Here is a 16204-nt window from a genome sequence, read left to right as displayed (position 1 = left end):
GTCCGACCGGTTCTGTCGAGCCGCACCGAAATTCAATTTGGTACCCTCCAGAGGGCCAGCCCTCCTCCTCCTTCCTCCCATGTCCTGCTCCCCCTCCCCTGCCTCCCTCCGAGGTCCTCCCGGTCCTCCGACTTTGATCCTGGGGCCCCCTCGCCGCCTCCCAACCCGCCCCCTTCTGCCGGATCAGTCTCTTTATCTTTGTGGTGTCAATTCCAGTTTGGAAAGCGGGGACAACATGTCTACTAAAAACCAGTTTTATAAAGCTCCTCCGTCCAAATTATAAAATCGTCCAATTTTGTTTGTTCTTTTGGCGTTGTTGAAATGTTTTTTTTTTCCTCCTTTTTTGTTTTTTGTATATTTTTTTATTTTATTTTTTTCGCATTTTTTCGTTACTTTTTCGCGTCGCGTTTTTGCCACGTCTTATTGATATTTTTGCGCGCGTATTTATTCTCTTCGACCTCTCATATGTCCTAAAGCGCAACGTTTTAAAGATTACAATAAATCAAGGAGACTGAACAAAAAAATGATAATTTTTTTCCCATAATTGTCTATCAAGTTTCTTTTGCTTTGATTTTATACCAGTTGGCAACACAAATATGTATTAAAACATATTTTTCATTTCTTAACTATAATACATACGTTTTTCATTCCTCCTTGGAATCAGATCAAAAGAGATGCAAATTCAACCTCCCTCCCACCTCCCTTCTTAGCTGAATGCACCACTGCTTAATCAATTATTAGCTTATCAAAACCGTAAACCGTTGTAATTTTACATAATATTCTTATGATAAAATGTCAAATAAAAAACAACAAGAGGATTTTCACAAGCTTTTAAATTATTTATATACAACAAAAGACGAAATTAATTAATTTTAATCTTATCAAAACTAAAAGAATTCAATTTATATGAATCTTTAAGTTTTATATTGTACATATGTACATACATACATATGTATGTATGTATTTTACAATATCTGGAAAAAGTTTCATAATTCAATCGAAAAAAAGAGGACACCTATAAGGGAAGGTACCATTTTCGGTCAATTTAGAACTTTGAAAAAAATTACGTCGTATAGATGAGCATTTTAGTAACCGATACTAAGTTTCAGTTCGTTTGGACTTACGGTGTTCAAAAAATCCTCAAAATACAGACACATTTTTTCTAGATCATGAAAACGTAATCAGTGACCGATTCCGAGTTCGAAGCGGTAAAAATCTCGAGTTCGAATTTTCGCATGATCACAAAACTTCATTTATTCTTCCTAAGTACATCGTTAAAGTAAAAATCAAGTCTCTGTAACCTATTGCTAATGAAATTTCACCGAAATATTTTTGATATCTTTATTTATTTATTTTTAATTAAAAAACCTTCAGTCTGTTTCGACTTCATGTAACGTTCCGCTTGCAAAAGTTGAGAATCGTATTGGCGGATGGCCATTAACAGAGTTGCTTTATTTCGTTGTGAGAGCATTGATTACTGGAAATTTATAACTGCTATAACTTCGGAACTTTATTGCGGCATACCACCCCGTTGAAACAAAACACTTTTTAGCCTTTAAGGAGGAGTGGCCGGATGAGGCATAAAGCTAATTTTGACCACACGGCTTGCATAATTTTTTTCCCTTTACTATAACGAAATCTACATTGTATTTCAGAAAGGGACAACCTGGCTGAAATCGAGATCTTGAGAGTCAACGCTACCGATGCCGATAGTGATGACAATGCACGCATTTCATACTCCTTGCTGAAAGAAATTCCTGGTGTACGCATTGCTGCTGAAACTGGCGCCGTTTTAGCTACCGGAAGTCCATCGTCAACTTCTCTCAACTTGGCCGTTGTGGCAGAAGATGCTGGAAAACCATCTAGGAGAGCTGTGGCAGCTTTGAGATTGAGGGTTCCTGCCCCAACCCAAACCAGACACATTTTCGCCAAGGATGATCACAGGTATACTGTTACACAAAAGTAAATTTTAACTTCAATAAAACTATACTATAGCAATATTTTAACACTTATCAATCAATTTTAGGATTACTCTACCTGAGAACACGCCTAAAGGAAAGGTTTTCTTGCGTATGGGAACCATACAGAGGGACTTTGACAAATCCGATATTGAATTCTCAATAATGAGTGGAAACAATGATGGAGTTTTCGATATTGCAAGCCCTGATGGTGCAATCCTCTTGGTTAAATCGCTCGATAGGGAGTTGGTCGATACTTACACTTTGAGAATCAGTGCAAGAGAACGAGCTAGCTCTATGGGCTTGGAGGAAGCAGCTTCTTCAATCTCTGTCAAAATTACCATCGAAGACTACAATGATAATGCTCCTATATTTACCGCAGGAGATTATAAATACACTATCAGTGAAGGAACACCGATTGGAAATTCTATTGCAAAGATAATAGCCACTGATGCTGACATTGCCGATAGTCCAAATTCAGAAGTCTCTTACGATATTACATCAGGAAATGATTACAGATTGTTCAGAATTGAAAAATCAACTGGTTCCATTGTAATCAACAGCACGTTAGAATATGATGAAGGTGTCAGTGAATACAATCTCGTAGTAAGAGCCTGTGATAATGGCAAACCACCTCTGTGTACTTTGAAGAATATAAAAATTATACTGACAGATGAAAACGACAATGCGCCAAGATTTCCAGTTTCAGAATACTTTGAATTCGTTGGTGAAAATGAACCAGTTGGAACTGCAGTATTCACAGCCAGGGCCACCGATTTAGATAAAGGAATTTTCGGAACTTTAAACTACTCGATAGTTTCATCGGCTTCCAACGGATATGCGAATAGTGATGAATCTTGGAAGCTCTTTAAAATTGATCCATTGACTGGCCAGGTGAACACTAATGCTGTGTTTGACTATGAAATCAAGAATCGGTATGCTTTTACGCTGAAAGCCAGCGATGCTGGTGGTAAAACTGCTAGTGTTCGAGTCAGAATTGAAATTGAAAGCAGAGATGAGTTTCATCCACAGTTTACTGAACAAACTTATAGATTTGCCTTAGCGACCCCAAAATCTGGCGCATTACCTGTTGGATATGTCGTTGGACATGTAATAGCGACCGATCGAGATAAGGGTGCTGATGGAAGGGTGGTTTATCAATTAACTACTCAGCATCCGTACTTTAAAATCAATAGAACAACCGGAGCTGTAATAGTGAAGAAAAAATTGGACAACGCCGCAGCTACTCTAGAAGCAGGAAGAGATATCATACTAGTCGTTACAGCAAGTTCAGGTCGGCAAGGCTCGTTGACCAATATGACAGTTGTTGAAATTGCACTAGATCCACTGGCAGATCCCAATACTAATTTAATATCTGGAAGTTCGAACAAAACAGCACTGGCTGCAACTGCTGGCGGCTTAGCAGATTGGGCCTTAGGTCTGCTGATAGCTCTCATATTAGTAGTGGCATCCTTTGGAGCAGTGTTCCTATTCTTACACATGCGTAACAGGCGACATAAAAAGGGTAATAAGCCAGGACTTAGCTCAGACGCAGTAGGGGGTTCGAATAGTTATGTGGATCCTAGCGCTTTTGATACTATTGCTATCCATGGAAGTAATACCGTAACTGGTACTGCTGGACAGTTTGCACCGCCTAAATATGATGAAATACCCCCATATGGACCTCACACTGCTAGTTCAAATTCCGGAGCTGCGACTACCTCTGAACTTTCAGGATCTGAGCAATCTGGGTCCAGTGGCAGAGGTTCCGCCGAAGATGGGGAGGATGGAGAGGATGAAGAAATTAGGATGATAAATGAAGGTCCGTTGCAGAGAGATTCAGGAATACATAGGCAGACTGATGATGTCGACGATGATAATCTCTCTGATGTGTCTGTACATAATACTCAAGAATATTTAGCTCGTTTAGGTATAGTGGATACTGCGACGACGGGAGGTGCATCAACTTCATCGAGAAGATGTTCAGAAAGCGTTGGTGTAGGTAGTGCCAAAGAAGCGCTAATGCATCATGCTGGAGTACCATTAGATCAGCTTCATATGTTCGATGAAGATGCTGCTAACGAGAATGATATTACTAATTTAATATATGCCAAATTGAATGACGTGGCGGGAAGTGATCGGGGTAGTAGTACGGGAGAAGTGGGAGCTGCCGTGGAGCGTGCGATGGTGTTGGGAGCTTTCGGTGTGCCTACCGGAGATCCCAGTGTCGCACCTACTCAAGGACCTTCTATGAATGGTAGTTTAAGTTCAATAGTTCATTCTGAGGAAGAACTCACCGGTAGTTATAATTGGGACTATCTATTAGATTGGGGACCTCAGTATCAACCTTTAGCCCACGTGTTCTCGGAGATTGCCAGGCTAAAGGACGATACTGCTTCAGTTCAAAGTGGAAATAGTGGAACTTCTAGTGCCAAAGGTAAAGCTCCAGCTCACGCTGCTGGCGTCAAAGGAGCACCACCACCATTATTAACGAGTGTTGCTCCGCGCAGCATCCCAGCACCCTCGTTATCTGGCAGGGCTGGAGCATTACTCCTGCCAAGATCGCCTATTAGTCATGATGCAACAACAGGCGGTTTCTCAACATCAGCAGCCATGTCTCCATCGTTTTCTCCGTCATTATCACCATTAGCAACAAGATCTCCGTCAATATCTCCTCTAGTTCCTCCTGGTTTACATCATGCGCGGGGTCACAAACCACACCACACACTTCAAGACACAACGTTACGGATATAAAACGATAGATTTTATAATTTAGCAACAAATTAATTTGATATAAAAACATTTTTAAATAATTTAACGTGATGTACATAGTGAAAACACCGTAGTAGTATTATTACTGAAGCGTGTATATTTAAAGCTATATTAAAAGCGGACAGTGAAAATGAAAAGTATTCCTTTAGTTAGTTAATTGAAACAAAATCTGTGAATATTATTAACGCATAAAGTGATCTGTGAATGTAAATATTGTTAATTTCTAGTAGTTATGTATACGACGTGTGTATAAGAGATGTAGTAAATATAAATTTAACTCAAAAAGACTGCCATGTTTTGTAAAGTGTATCGATTATATAATGATAATATCGTGATTTTTATTTTTTAAAATACACATAATGTACATAAACGAATGTCGTATAGACAAAATTGGTCTGTAAATCGTAAATTATTCTATTGTCTTACGAACACAATGAACTCTCACTTATTATATTATGATGGTTCTATTTTTTTGACAAAACTTTTTGTATTAAATACAAAACGTTTATATAAAAATAAATCAATATTTATTTATGAATAATACTCAGAAAAGAAAAAATCGACTTTTTTTAGAAAATTTTCAATTCTACTTGTATTATTTTGTAATAAAATTATTAATAACTTGTATAATCATTTTCTAAACACAAACGAATGCCTTAGAAACTTATTTTTCAAATACTCAACTATTTTGCAATTCACTTATAGAATAGTTCTGTTGTCTAAAATAATTTAAATTATTATTTGTATTATACATTATATAACATGAAATTATACAAAAAAAATGTGATAAACTTAATATGTATGTTAATTTTTCTATGGCAATTTGTTTGTGATAATAAAAGCATTATTTATTTATATCTGTATATACAGAGCTGTAATACAAATAAAATTAAATGAATATAAAAGTTGGTATCCACTTTTAACAAGTTCAAATAGGATAATTTTGTGTATTTAATACTATCGATACAGCTCTCTATGTACATTTATAATAATTTTATGGCAAATTTGAATAAACAATATACGGGCTTTAATAAAAAATAAGTAATGAATCATAATTCTGTTTATATAGTGTCTCACTGTTTGCCATACGATTGAAAAAAAACAATCAAAAGTTGAACTATATTGTTGTACAAATTTTTTCTACTGTAGTTTATCTTACAGAAGAAAATAGAAAAATAAATGAATTAATTGAAAATGATTTGAATTTTATTTTTCAATATACATACACAAATCCAGATAAAAAACCCATAATTAATTTCCAATAGAAAAGTACAAAATTGTATATTTAGATTTTTGACATGTATTTATGAGTTTATGAGTCTATAGAGAGTCTATATAGATCATACATCATAATATTATGCACCTACATGTATACCCGTATTATCCAAACGTGATTCCTTTCAAATTATATTATTATTATCAATGATTACATATTTAGAATTCTTCACATTTAAAAGGCTCATAACAATACTAAATTTACAACCCCTTCGTATATTTAACATCAGTCATCAATTGAATACTTCTTAAACAAATCATCTGACTACTTGCTGCCACATTGGCAGCAACATATGGTATGCATATTGTTCTAATAAATACCACACCTAATTTATACAGCTAATTAACAGTCTAAGTTTTAATAATATCGCTCTTATAATTTTGTGCATGTAAACTCATATCTACAATCACCGTGTCCGGACTGGCTGAACCTTTACTACTGATATCTCCATTGTCTGTTCGTCCATTTAGTCCAATTGTTTCCTGTGAATTCATTTAATAATTTAATATCATCAAATACAGATTGATCAGTGAAATGTAACATAACGAACCTGATAGTAATTTGCACCATCACATGCCATCAATTCCTTTTTAGATAACTGTTCGACTACGGCAGCAGCATAGCAATCGCCTAACATATTATTTGTTGTTCGTATTCTATCTCTAAAGATTTGATCGAGATTTTTATAATATTCCAAATAATAACAATGCAATTTTTATTTAATTTCACTTACACAAACCAATCAATTGCGAATAACAAAGACACGTTTTGCGTCGGTGCATCGATGGATGATAACACTATGAGAAGCAAAACAAGTGCAGCACTCGGAACACTAGCTGATGACATTGAAGCAGCTGTAGATGTCAATCTAAAATTTTATATTTCAATAGTTACATATATACATATTAAAAAATAATGATATGAATAAATTTTTAGAATCAAATCAGATTCACTTACAAAACAGTACATAATTCACCAAATCCAAGTGTGATTCTATTCATTTGAGCAATAAATATACTAGCAGTTGCTAGAAAAAGAGCTGTGCCATCCATATTGATATTGCAACCAATCGGCAACACAAACCTTGTCACTCTTGGGTCAACTTTCAATTTTTCAGTCATACATCGGAAGCTTATTGGCAAAGCTGCAGCACTAAAATATTTACAAATTTCATAATGAAACGTATACCACGGGAAATAATGTAGGAATAGTACATTTAAAGAAACCTTACGTTGAAGCTGTTGCACTCGCTGTGAGTGTAGCTTGAATAAGTCCCCAATAGAATTTATATGGATTTTTCTTCACTATTACAAAATATATGATTTGCACAATGATCAATTGGTAAAAAAATACTCCGATTGCTATCGTAGCGATAAACCACGCCAGTTGGGACATGACAATATCTACATAGAAATCAATATATATTAAAATTACATTCTATATATTATTCATCGTATGTTAAATAGGTTTGAAATAACTGACCAAGTTCTTTCACAGCAAGAATTTTCCCAGCTATTACACTGCTGACTCCGATTGGAGTCAACCACATGACTCCAGTTACCATTTTCATGATCACTTCAAAGACGGCTGTAAAAAAGTCTAGGACTACTTTTCCACGTTCACCCAGAGTACCTAAAACGGTTCCAAATACTAGACAGAAGAAAACAATTCCAATTGTGTTTGTACCGGATCTAAAAAATAAAGTTTTTTTATTTAATTTACTTGATAGATGTTTCATTATTCAAAAATTACAGAAGAGATAATTTTTGAGAATGTATAAAATCATTTGTTCAATTTCAATAAAAATCCTAGTATATTTTATTCTGATGATGAATAAATATGTATATATATCATAATATGTATTATAGTTTTTGAATTGAGCGGTCGACATAAATATTGTAAGCAATTTATTTAATGAAATCAAGCCATTTATGCTTAGAAATATTTTTGAGCAAATTCATAATTATTCAAAAATTTAATATTTTCATAGTTAAATTCAAATAAAAAGTCACCATCAAGCATAAAATACATAAACATAAATTATGTGTATATGTATATCATTTCTTGTTGAAATGAAATTACCTGTATCTTATAACTCGTACCATTTCCACTGGTCTAACATGAGAACTAACATCATTAAAACTGGAATTAGTCACATTCTGATCCACCAGTCTGTCATCGACAGGAATGTATACCGTGTGTGCTTGTTGAAACGCTGCTTGGAACAGATTATCAGGAAATATATTCCTATATGAAAAATTCAAATTGTATCGATTCACATGACCAAAAATTAATATTCAATCTAAATGCATCCATACCTTCCTAAATCCAATAAACTATCAAGAATATTAACATCCCTAGCATTATCAGCGTTGATATCATTCACATGCTTCATCCCAGGATCCCCGGGATGAATGGCGACTACGAGACAAATTCCGAGGAATGCATTGAACGTAGATGTCAACACAAAGTAGACGAGAGTTCTGATAGCTATTTTTCCATTCATTTTTGCATTGATGCTAGCTGAACCTGCTATGAGACTGGCTACTATTAATGGCAGTATCATCAGCTTTAAAATCCTCATAAACAATTCTCCAGGATAGGATATCAGCATTATGACATTCTCGTTCAAATCAATCGACCTCAAACTGAAACCTGAAATTATATAAATTGTTTTAATTATTCAGTAGAAATGGATATCATAAATAAAAATAAAAAAAATCACCAATAATAATTCCTAATAATACTCCGCTTATAGTCACAATCAATAATAAATTGTCGTGAAGGAACTTTCGCACTCCTTTCGAAGGTGGAGAATCTGCTGGAAGCTGACTAGGTCCTCCACCTTCTGACTGACCCATTTTGGCAAACGAGTATCCTGAAAATCGATCAGACTTCTCCATCAATTTTTGGTTATCGTTCGACTCTAAATCGAGTTTTCTTGTAAACAGTATGCTCTCTGTGACGATCCGTGTTGACTGATTTATAATTAACGTTTTGGAGTTTATTATGTTTACTTGTGGATTTTAGAATATTTGGACGTTTAGCAGTATATATTTTTTTTGTTTTATTATGCTTTTATGAATAGACATCTGATAAGGGTAAGTTTATTTGTCTGTTGTGTGCTATCAGCTGAGCTGTTTGAGACCAACTGACAAGAGCATACTTATTGATCGCAACCCTTCTCAAGTGTGAGCCGTCTATTAACCCCTAAAGATTTTTTATCAGGCTTCTCAAATATATTTCATTCAAAAAATTTGTATTGCATTAAAATATTTTTGACAAAATTTCAATGAAAACCGAACCATAGTCAATTGAAAATTGGATTCTACATTCGTTTAGAACTTATTTCCACTCCCCTATAAACCTTTTCAATTACTCGACTAACATAAGTATATTTATTTTCATATTATACCATGGTCAAGCTTGTCACCAATATACTTAGGCTTCAATCCTATTTTGTTAACGATCAAAAGCTTAATTTAAATTAAAAATAATAAAATGAAATGTGTTCACTTAATTTTTAAAACATTATTAAATTTTTATACTTCATTTTAAAAGCATTCTAATTTTATCCTTCATTTCATTTATTTTATTATATAATCAAGTACAAGCTGACATCAGGATTTGAGAACAGTATCTATCCTGAATTATGTAGTCACAAATTGTATTCAACAATTAAAATATTTCAATTTCAATTTATTAAATTATAATTAATTTCATTCCTATCTGAAATTGATATTTTGATCAAATCAAGGGAAATGCAAATGCATCCTTGCACTTCCAACCCCAGTTGCGCTATTGATCATACATACAAACATACCATACGGCATACATACATATGTATGTACATATATCCTACTATCTCAAGCTCACATGTCTATCTACTACATACATACATATTAAATGAAATAGATCTTATTATAATATGTGGCTAAACTAATTAAATAACCTATAATCTGTATCATAGATAGTGTCTTAAAATATCTAATGTACATATATATTTCTTTCAAATATTATTATAGACGTCATAATCCTATGAATGGAACTCATCATCATGTTACTCATGTCTTATATGAAATCATACAAGTTTATTCGTTATTTTGATAAACCCTTTGTTTGGCTTCTGAGCAAATGCTAAGCTAAGGTGACCATTTTTGCAAATACAAACCAGGATATTTCTTACAAAAAAATAAATTAAATTAAATACTTCAATTAAATTATTAAAAACGAACATTGAATAACTACAGACGCATATTTATGAAAAAATTAATTAACTTTCTAGAATTCTCATATAAAACTATACAAAAAAATTTAAATTATACTTAGTGATTAGCAAACATTTTGAATTTTCAATATTCAATTATTCGATAGCGTTTTATCACTGAACCACATATCGTTCATCGAAGAAAAAAGTTTTTTCCACAGGTTCATTGGTAAACAGAAACAATATTCAAATAATTTGCCAGTATTTTTGTAGATAAAGTGTACTGATTTTATCTCACGATGTACAAGGACAGACACCCAATAAACCAGTATTCTATTGGTAAAACCATTACAAATGGTCACCTCAATCTAAGCCGAATATCAAATACTTGAAACAATTAAACTTTACTTAAAAATTAAATCCAAAGAAAATAGTATATAATACAACCATCATCTTTACATGTGTATTATATGAATTTACATACAGAATAATGCCATGCCAAATATACGTATATTTACTTCAGATAAGAAATAGAAGTTTAAATGTATTTTTGAATCATATTTTTATGCAGCTTATTAAATATTTACCTATGCTAAATGTCATTGACTTATTTTTATCACGTGACATTTAGCTATCAATGGATTGATAGCGGAAAAGAATTATTTCTCGATCGTTGCCAAGCACATTTCTATGGGCTGATGCCAAAAACAGTGATCTTTAAGAGCACACTCTTCATTTAGCATAAATTCTATTTTAGTACAATGCAAATGAAATACATACATAATATGAAGCAGTTTGAAAGCATCCCAACTTGTTACATACATACATATAAAGATCAATTAATTTTCAATTTAGTACAATTGATATTGACATTTTAAACGATGCACTTATTCCCGATCAATTGATCTTATAAACATGCAATTATCTGACATAGAATCGTCTATTATGTATTACAAACGTTGAAATTCAAAAGAACACTTACACTTCACTTTTTTTCCATATATTGGATGAATCCCGAATGTTTTTAAATTGAATATTGCAACACATTAAAACTAGGTTCACTTTTTAACTGGGACATTGCTGTAATTTTATCGCACGAAAATAACTGAAGCCCAATAATTGACGTTAGACTAAAAATAAGTGCAATGAATACATCTACACTTGGCAAAACTATTTGATTTACTGATAATATATTCGCAATTGCTAGTACATGTACATGATTGAAAACATGAAAACTTATTCTGTTTATATTTTATTCCAATTGGAATACTTAAAATGTATTGAATTTATTTAACAGCAGGCTCCTTGCCAAATTTATTAATTTAAATTCAGAAAGTATCTACATTTGTAGATCCCTGCTTTCAAACTAGAATTCAAGCTTTTATAAAATTTACATAGATGTCACTAATAAAATTATTTTATTATTTCAATTCTACATACAAATAAATAATTTTAAATTATAATATATGTATATAAATGGAAAAAAATCTAATACTAATATCTAATCTACGAGATACTTAACCTTCTGTTGTGAAAATGTGGCAAAATTTAAATATTCATTAATAAAATAACAATATTTCTATAGTTTTAATTGAAGGATTGCCAGACGTCCCTATATAAAAACAATATTGGAAAGTCTCACATTACATAAAATACATTATATCATATCTCATAAAAATTCCATATATGTATGTAATCGAAATATATAATATGTATATGATACATATGTACATTCATATTTATATGCTATCAGCTTTATATATGGTCAAAGTTAAAGAAACATATTTTAAAAATGGTAAAAACCCTTCAATCTTTCATGTTCTCGTTTTTTTTTCGATAATTAATTCATATAATATGTATGTTTACCAACATATTCCAAGAAATCGTCTGCAGCGTATTTTTTCACTTTATTTTCTGTACCCAAATCTTACATAACTTCTTATATCAAACAACCAAAGTATGGGATACGAATTTAAGAAAATAGATTTCAGCAGTTAAAATACAGTTTCTATTTTCTAGTCAAGATTATTTACATACTAATGTTGTGCCCGATGAAATATCATCGCATATATAGGTTATGGCATATTAATTATTAAATAAAAAAAATTAAAAGAAATGTGTCAGTCATGTGTTTGATCTGCACGCGGTCGTATTTTTTTCAAATACATTTTAAATATATTTAATTTAATATTTATATTTAATTGATTAGTATGAAAAAAATGATAAAAACAACCTACCTACTTACATAACAATATAAAACACCAATAGAATAATTAATTAAATAAATTTTCAATAGATGGCGCTAAATGCTCAGAGACTAATTTACCTAGAGGAAAAATTGGTAGCAAACAGTATATATAGAAGTATTTTCTTGATCTGTTATCATATTCGTACGTTTTTTTGGCAGTGTTTTAACTGTGACGTTCATACATATGTCGAATCGAAACGACTATTATAGAAAGGCGAGAGTTAACTTACACAGATAGCGATATTATGTATATACATATATGATATGATAATAAGAGAATTTTTCACTTTTACAGAAATATTGGATGTCATATTGAAATAAAGTTCATTATATGTATAGGTAGTATTTTAAATACAATTTTAATAATTAAACCCACATAATATACACTACAATTGTTTATTTTTAGGGACAGTATTATTATACATATATATATACAATGTATTTCATAGATATTATTTTACAAAAAGTTAATAATATTCGATTTGAACCAGAATGATCGATTCTATTACCTTGCAATATCCAATGTTATTCAAATGACCAAATGGTCTCGTACACTATTTGATACTGCACAATCATATCAATCAACAATGCACAAGATTCAAAATGGCATAGAAAGAGGTTTTAAACCGCAAACAACAATACAAAATAATTAACTGCCATCAAAATAAAAAAAACACACAATTTCCCACCTCTAATACGATTTCCAATTAGCGGTCAGCGCGTTCAAAAACTACAAGCCCGGTTCTATGTAATACAACGGGTTTTTGCCCCATAAGAAATCATCACAAAGCCATTGATATCTAATTAAATAGCCGGCAAACTTTCCACATAAGATATTTACAAAGATGAACGAGTTTATTACTCCTGCCGCTATTACTACATACATACATATACCGATCCTGTAATACGTGACCCTATTATTATTACGCTCGTTCATCAGTCGAGTACGTGTGTCGTGCGATATAAATAATGGTAGCAGTTGATTGTTCATAGATCATTTTTTTCCTCGTCGATGTCAATGGAAAACCGAAATAAGCGCTATTATGACACCGAAAGAGAGTGACGGGCGAGAAGGGTTAATGTGAGGGAGAGAGTTCAATAAGGATAATGGAAGTTTGCCGGATCGTTTAATACAACGTTGTCAATGTAATAGGACGGCAAACAGTATTATGTGATATTTCAGGTTAACGTGGAATGCGATGTGATCATTGATTGAAAATATAAATGCTGTTTTTAAACGTAAAATAGCCGTGGGAATGGAAAACTTGGAGACAAGTTGCAGGCTTTCGGCCAATTCGCGACATGTCGGACATTCAGAACCGTTTTCCGGAAAGCTTAATTAAACGATATAAGTTTCGGGATTGTGGCAAAATTGGCGAATTCAAACAGCTATGTTCACATGGAGTCGCTTTCGAGAACGTTTCAGTGGTGCAAAAGTTCGCTTTCAAATCGCAAATATCAACAACATTCACGCTCATGGGCGAATAGTTCAGTTTTAACTATGTATGAGTATTCGTTTGGTTTTAAGTAAAACTTTAATACTTAACCGTCATTTTAAGCATGTATTTTAGCGGACTTTAACCTCTTAATTGGTGTTTGTTTTATATATGAAAATAAAATTTATATTTAATTTAATGTAGCCATAGTTTATGTATAAGATATTGTGCTATTTAGATGTAAAGTGAATACAGAAATATTCTTAGTTTATAGAAAATACGCGATGAAATCGGAGCCATGTTTTGTTATTACGATGTGTTAGTTTCGCAAAAAGGATCCAACCCATATGAGTGATATGGGTCTACGTGACGAGCCAGAATGTTAAATTACAGAAAACACAAATATCGGAAGGCAAAGATCGAAAATCGAAAGATCAAAAAAAAAGGGTGCATGGTAAACGGCACATACTCTCTTAATTTGAGCAGGATACAGCAGGAACAAGAGGAACAGGCTTTTCCTCCCGTATTAATGTGCGCGCGCAGAATACGGGAGGAAAAGCCTGTTCCTCTTGTTCCTGTTGTACCCTGTTTACCACGCACCCTTTTTTTTTGATCTTTCGACTTAAGATCTTTTGATTTTCGATCTTTGCCTTCCGATATTTGTGTTTTCTGTAATTTAACATTCTGGCTCGTCACGTAGTCCCGTATTTTAGATATTTTATAAATTAATTTTCATTCTGTCAGAATATGACATTTTCAAATTGAAATAATTCAATACATTTACAATTGAATAATTAATTTTGTGTTCAATTGTTTTATTTTTCACACTCTTCGTTTATTTAAATTTTTGTTAGCCGCCATCAAACTTTGATAGCCTTTCTTTTCCTGTTTATAATTAAGGTATTTTTTTAGTATTGTATTGTCTGCCAGTAATTACTTTGAATCTTAAAATTTCACTACATTTATTTACAATGTAATTTTATGTAATATTTTTAATTTTCAATGTCATTCAACCGTTGTAGCATTTTTCACCAATATTATCAGCACAATGTTACATACATTTCATTAGATTTCTGTTGACATCATCATTCACAGCCATTCACCATCCAACGCTGGATGAAGGCCTCTCCAACACGCTTGCATTCGTTTCTGATCTGCGGAACTCTCATACATCTCACCCAGAGAAATGTTGCAATAACATTTCTAACATAATGTTATAGTAACATTATAACATTTCTCTGATCTCACCCCACACATTTTCTTATTTCATCCACACATCTTCCTTGCGGTCTTCCTTTCACCCTTTTACATTCTCTCGGGTAACATTCCAGCACTTCCTTGGTCCATTCTTCTAGCTACATGAACCACCCATTGCCAATTCGATATCTCTCTCTCTCTCTCTCTCTCTCTCTCTCTCATTACTATATCCACTACCCTTGTTATATTTTTCACCAAAGTTTAAATATTGGACGATTACATGCCCGATTTTCATACATGGCGGATCAAAATAAAAAAAAATGTTTAAACATTTTTTAATGGTAAACGGGCATGAACATATGCAATAATCTTATATGCTACGAATATTCAAATATATGTACATATGTATGTAAATAGTTTATGGTAACAAATTAAATAACATACATAAATGTAGTTTAATACTAAATGTTAAATATAATCGATATTTTTTTATATCTTAAATTAGCGTTTCTATGTACAACGTTTCACGTACACGTACATGTGTATATCTTTTTAAAACATATTTAAGTTTCAACTCACGCAGTATCTACATACATATGTATGTTTGTATGTGTGTATGAATATTTTTTATTTCAATCAATCATGCATACTCGCCTCTACAGATTGCTCCAAAACGACGTGTGGTATACAGATTAAAAATTATGTATTATATATGTATGCAGGTATAGACCTACATATACATATAAATATTTACATTAAACAAGACATCTATGGTCAAACATTTTACAGAAGTATTGTAAATACATTTTTCTTCTTCTAATGCCTTTTCCGCATCGGTCTTCAGCGGCTCGGAACAAATCTTCGGCGCTCATATCGGTCCACATGCGCATGTTTCGAAGCCAAGATAACTTCGACTTCAACAAGACAAAAATAGTATACAAGGCAAATACAATCTTCGATTAAACATTAAACATCAATCCAAAGAGATATCCAAAGACAAATTTGCAACATTTATACAAATTCGAGATGCTGAAAAACTCGAAATGTTGAGAGAAAATGGGTCAAGCTTGCAATAAAAATCAGATAAATTTGCAAACTCTGATAGGAAAC

The 16204-nt window shown here is 32.6% G+C and overlaps 2 protein-coding genes across 4 annotated transcripts in view; one reads left to right on the top strand and one right to left on the bottom strand.

Annotated features, from left to right (window-relative positions):
* ds (dachsous cadherin-related 1) overlaps positions 1-5483 on the top strand; it is a 247394-nt gene extending 241911 nt beyond the window's left edge. Inside the window, exons 15-16 of the mRNA XM_077431590.1 lie at positions 1690-1944; positions 2027-5483. Of these exons, the coding sequence (XP_077287716.1) occupies positions 1690-1944; positions 2027-4712 (2941 nt within the window). The 3' untranslated portion in view covers positions 4713-5483. The remainder of the gene's footprint in view (positions 1-1689; positions 1945-2026) is intronic.
* Eaat2 (Excitatory amino acid transporter 2) lies at positions 5302-11397 on the bottom strand. Of its 3 annotated transcripts, none has more exons than XM_077430969.1 (10): positions 11196-11397; positions 8732-8884; positions 8325-8661; positions 8089-8253; positions 7489-7697; positions 7238-7409; positions 6964-7158; positions 6740-6874; positions 6557-6668; positions 5302-6488 (listed from the first exon to the last, which is right to left on the bottom strand). In XM_077430969.1, exons 2-10 carry the CDS (start codon positions 8865-8867, stop codon positions 6357-6359), a joined length of 1593 nt encoding a protein of 530 aa, XP_077287095.1. In that variant the 5' UTR covers positions 8868-8884; positions 11196-11397; the 3' UTR covers positions 5302-6356. The 3 variants fall into 3 exon arrangements, with proteins under 3 accessions (XP_077287095.1, XP_077287093.1, XP_077287094.1); XM_077430967.1 differs by having other exon boundaries at positions 8732-8903; positions 11198-11367; XM_077430968.1 differs by lacking the exon at positions 11196-11397 and having other exon boundaries at positions 8732-8976.
* Between the last annotated feature and the right edge of the window lie 4807 nt (positions 11398-16204).

Source organism: Arctopsyche grandis, chromosome 5 (assembly GCF_051622035.1).
Source record: "Arctopsyche grandis isolate Sample6627 chromosome 5, ASM5162203v2, whole genome shotgun sequence".
Taxonomy (NCBI): Eukaryota; Metazoa; Arthropoda; class Insecta; order Trichoptera; family Hydropsychidae; genus Arctopsyche; species Arctopsyche grandis.
The sequence above is the reverse complement of the archived record's forward strand: the minus strand, read 5'-3'. Positions and strand labels throughout refer to the sequence as shown.

Excerpts from the sequence above, each read along its gene's own strand:
- Eaat2 (XM_077430967.1), bottom strand. The coding sequence starts at position 11,260 with ATGTGTTGCAATATTCAATTTAAAAACATTCGGGATTCATCCAATATA. Across the intron at positions 6,875-6,963 it reads GGTGAATTATGTACTGTTTT|ATTGACATCTACAGCTGCTT; the intron begins GTAAGTGAATCT and ends ATAAAATTTTAG. Across the intron at positions 6,489-6,556 it reads ATGGTGCAAATTACTATCAG|GAAACAATTGGACTAAATGG; the intron begins GTTCGTTATGTT and ends ATGAATTCACAG.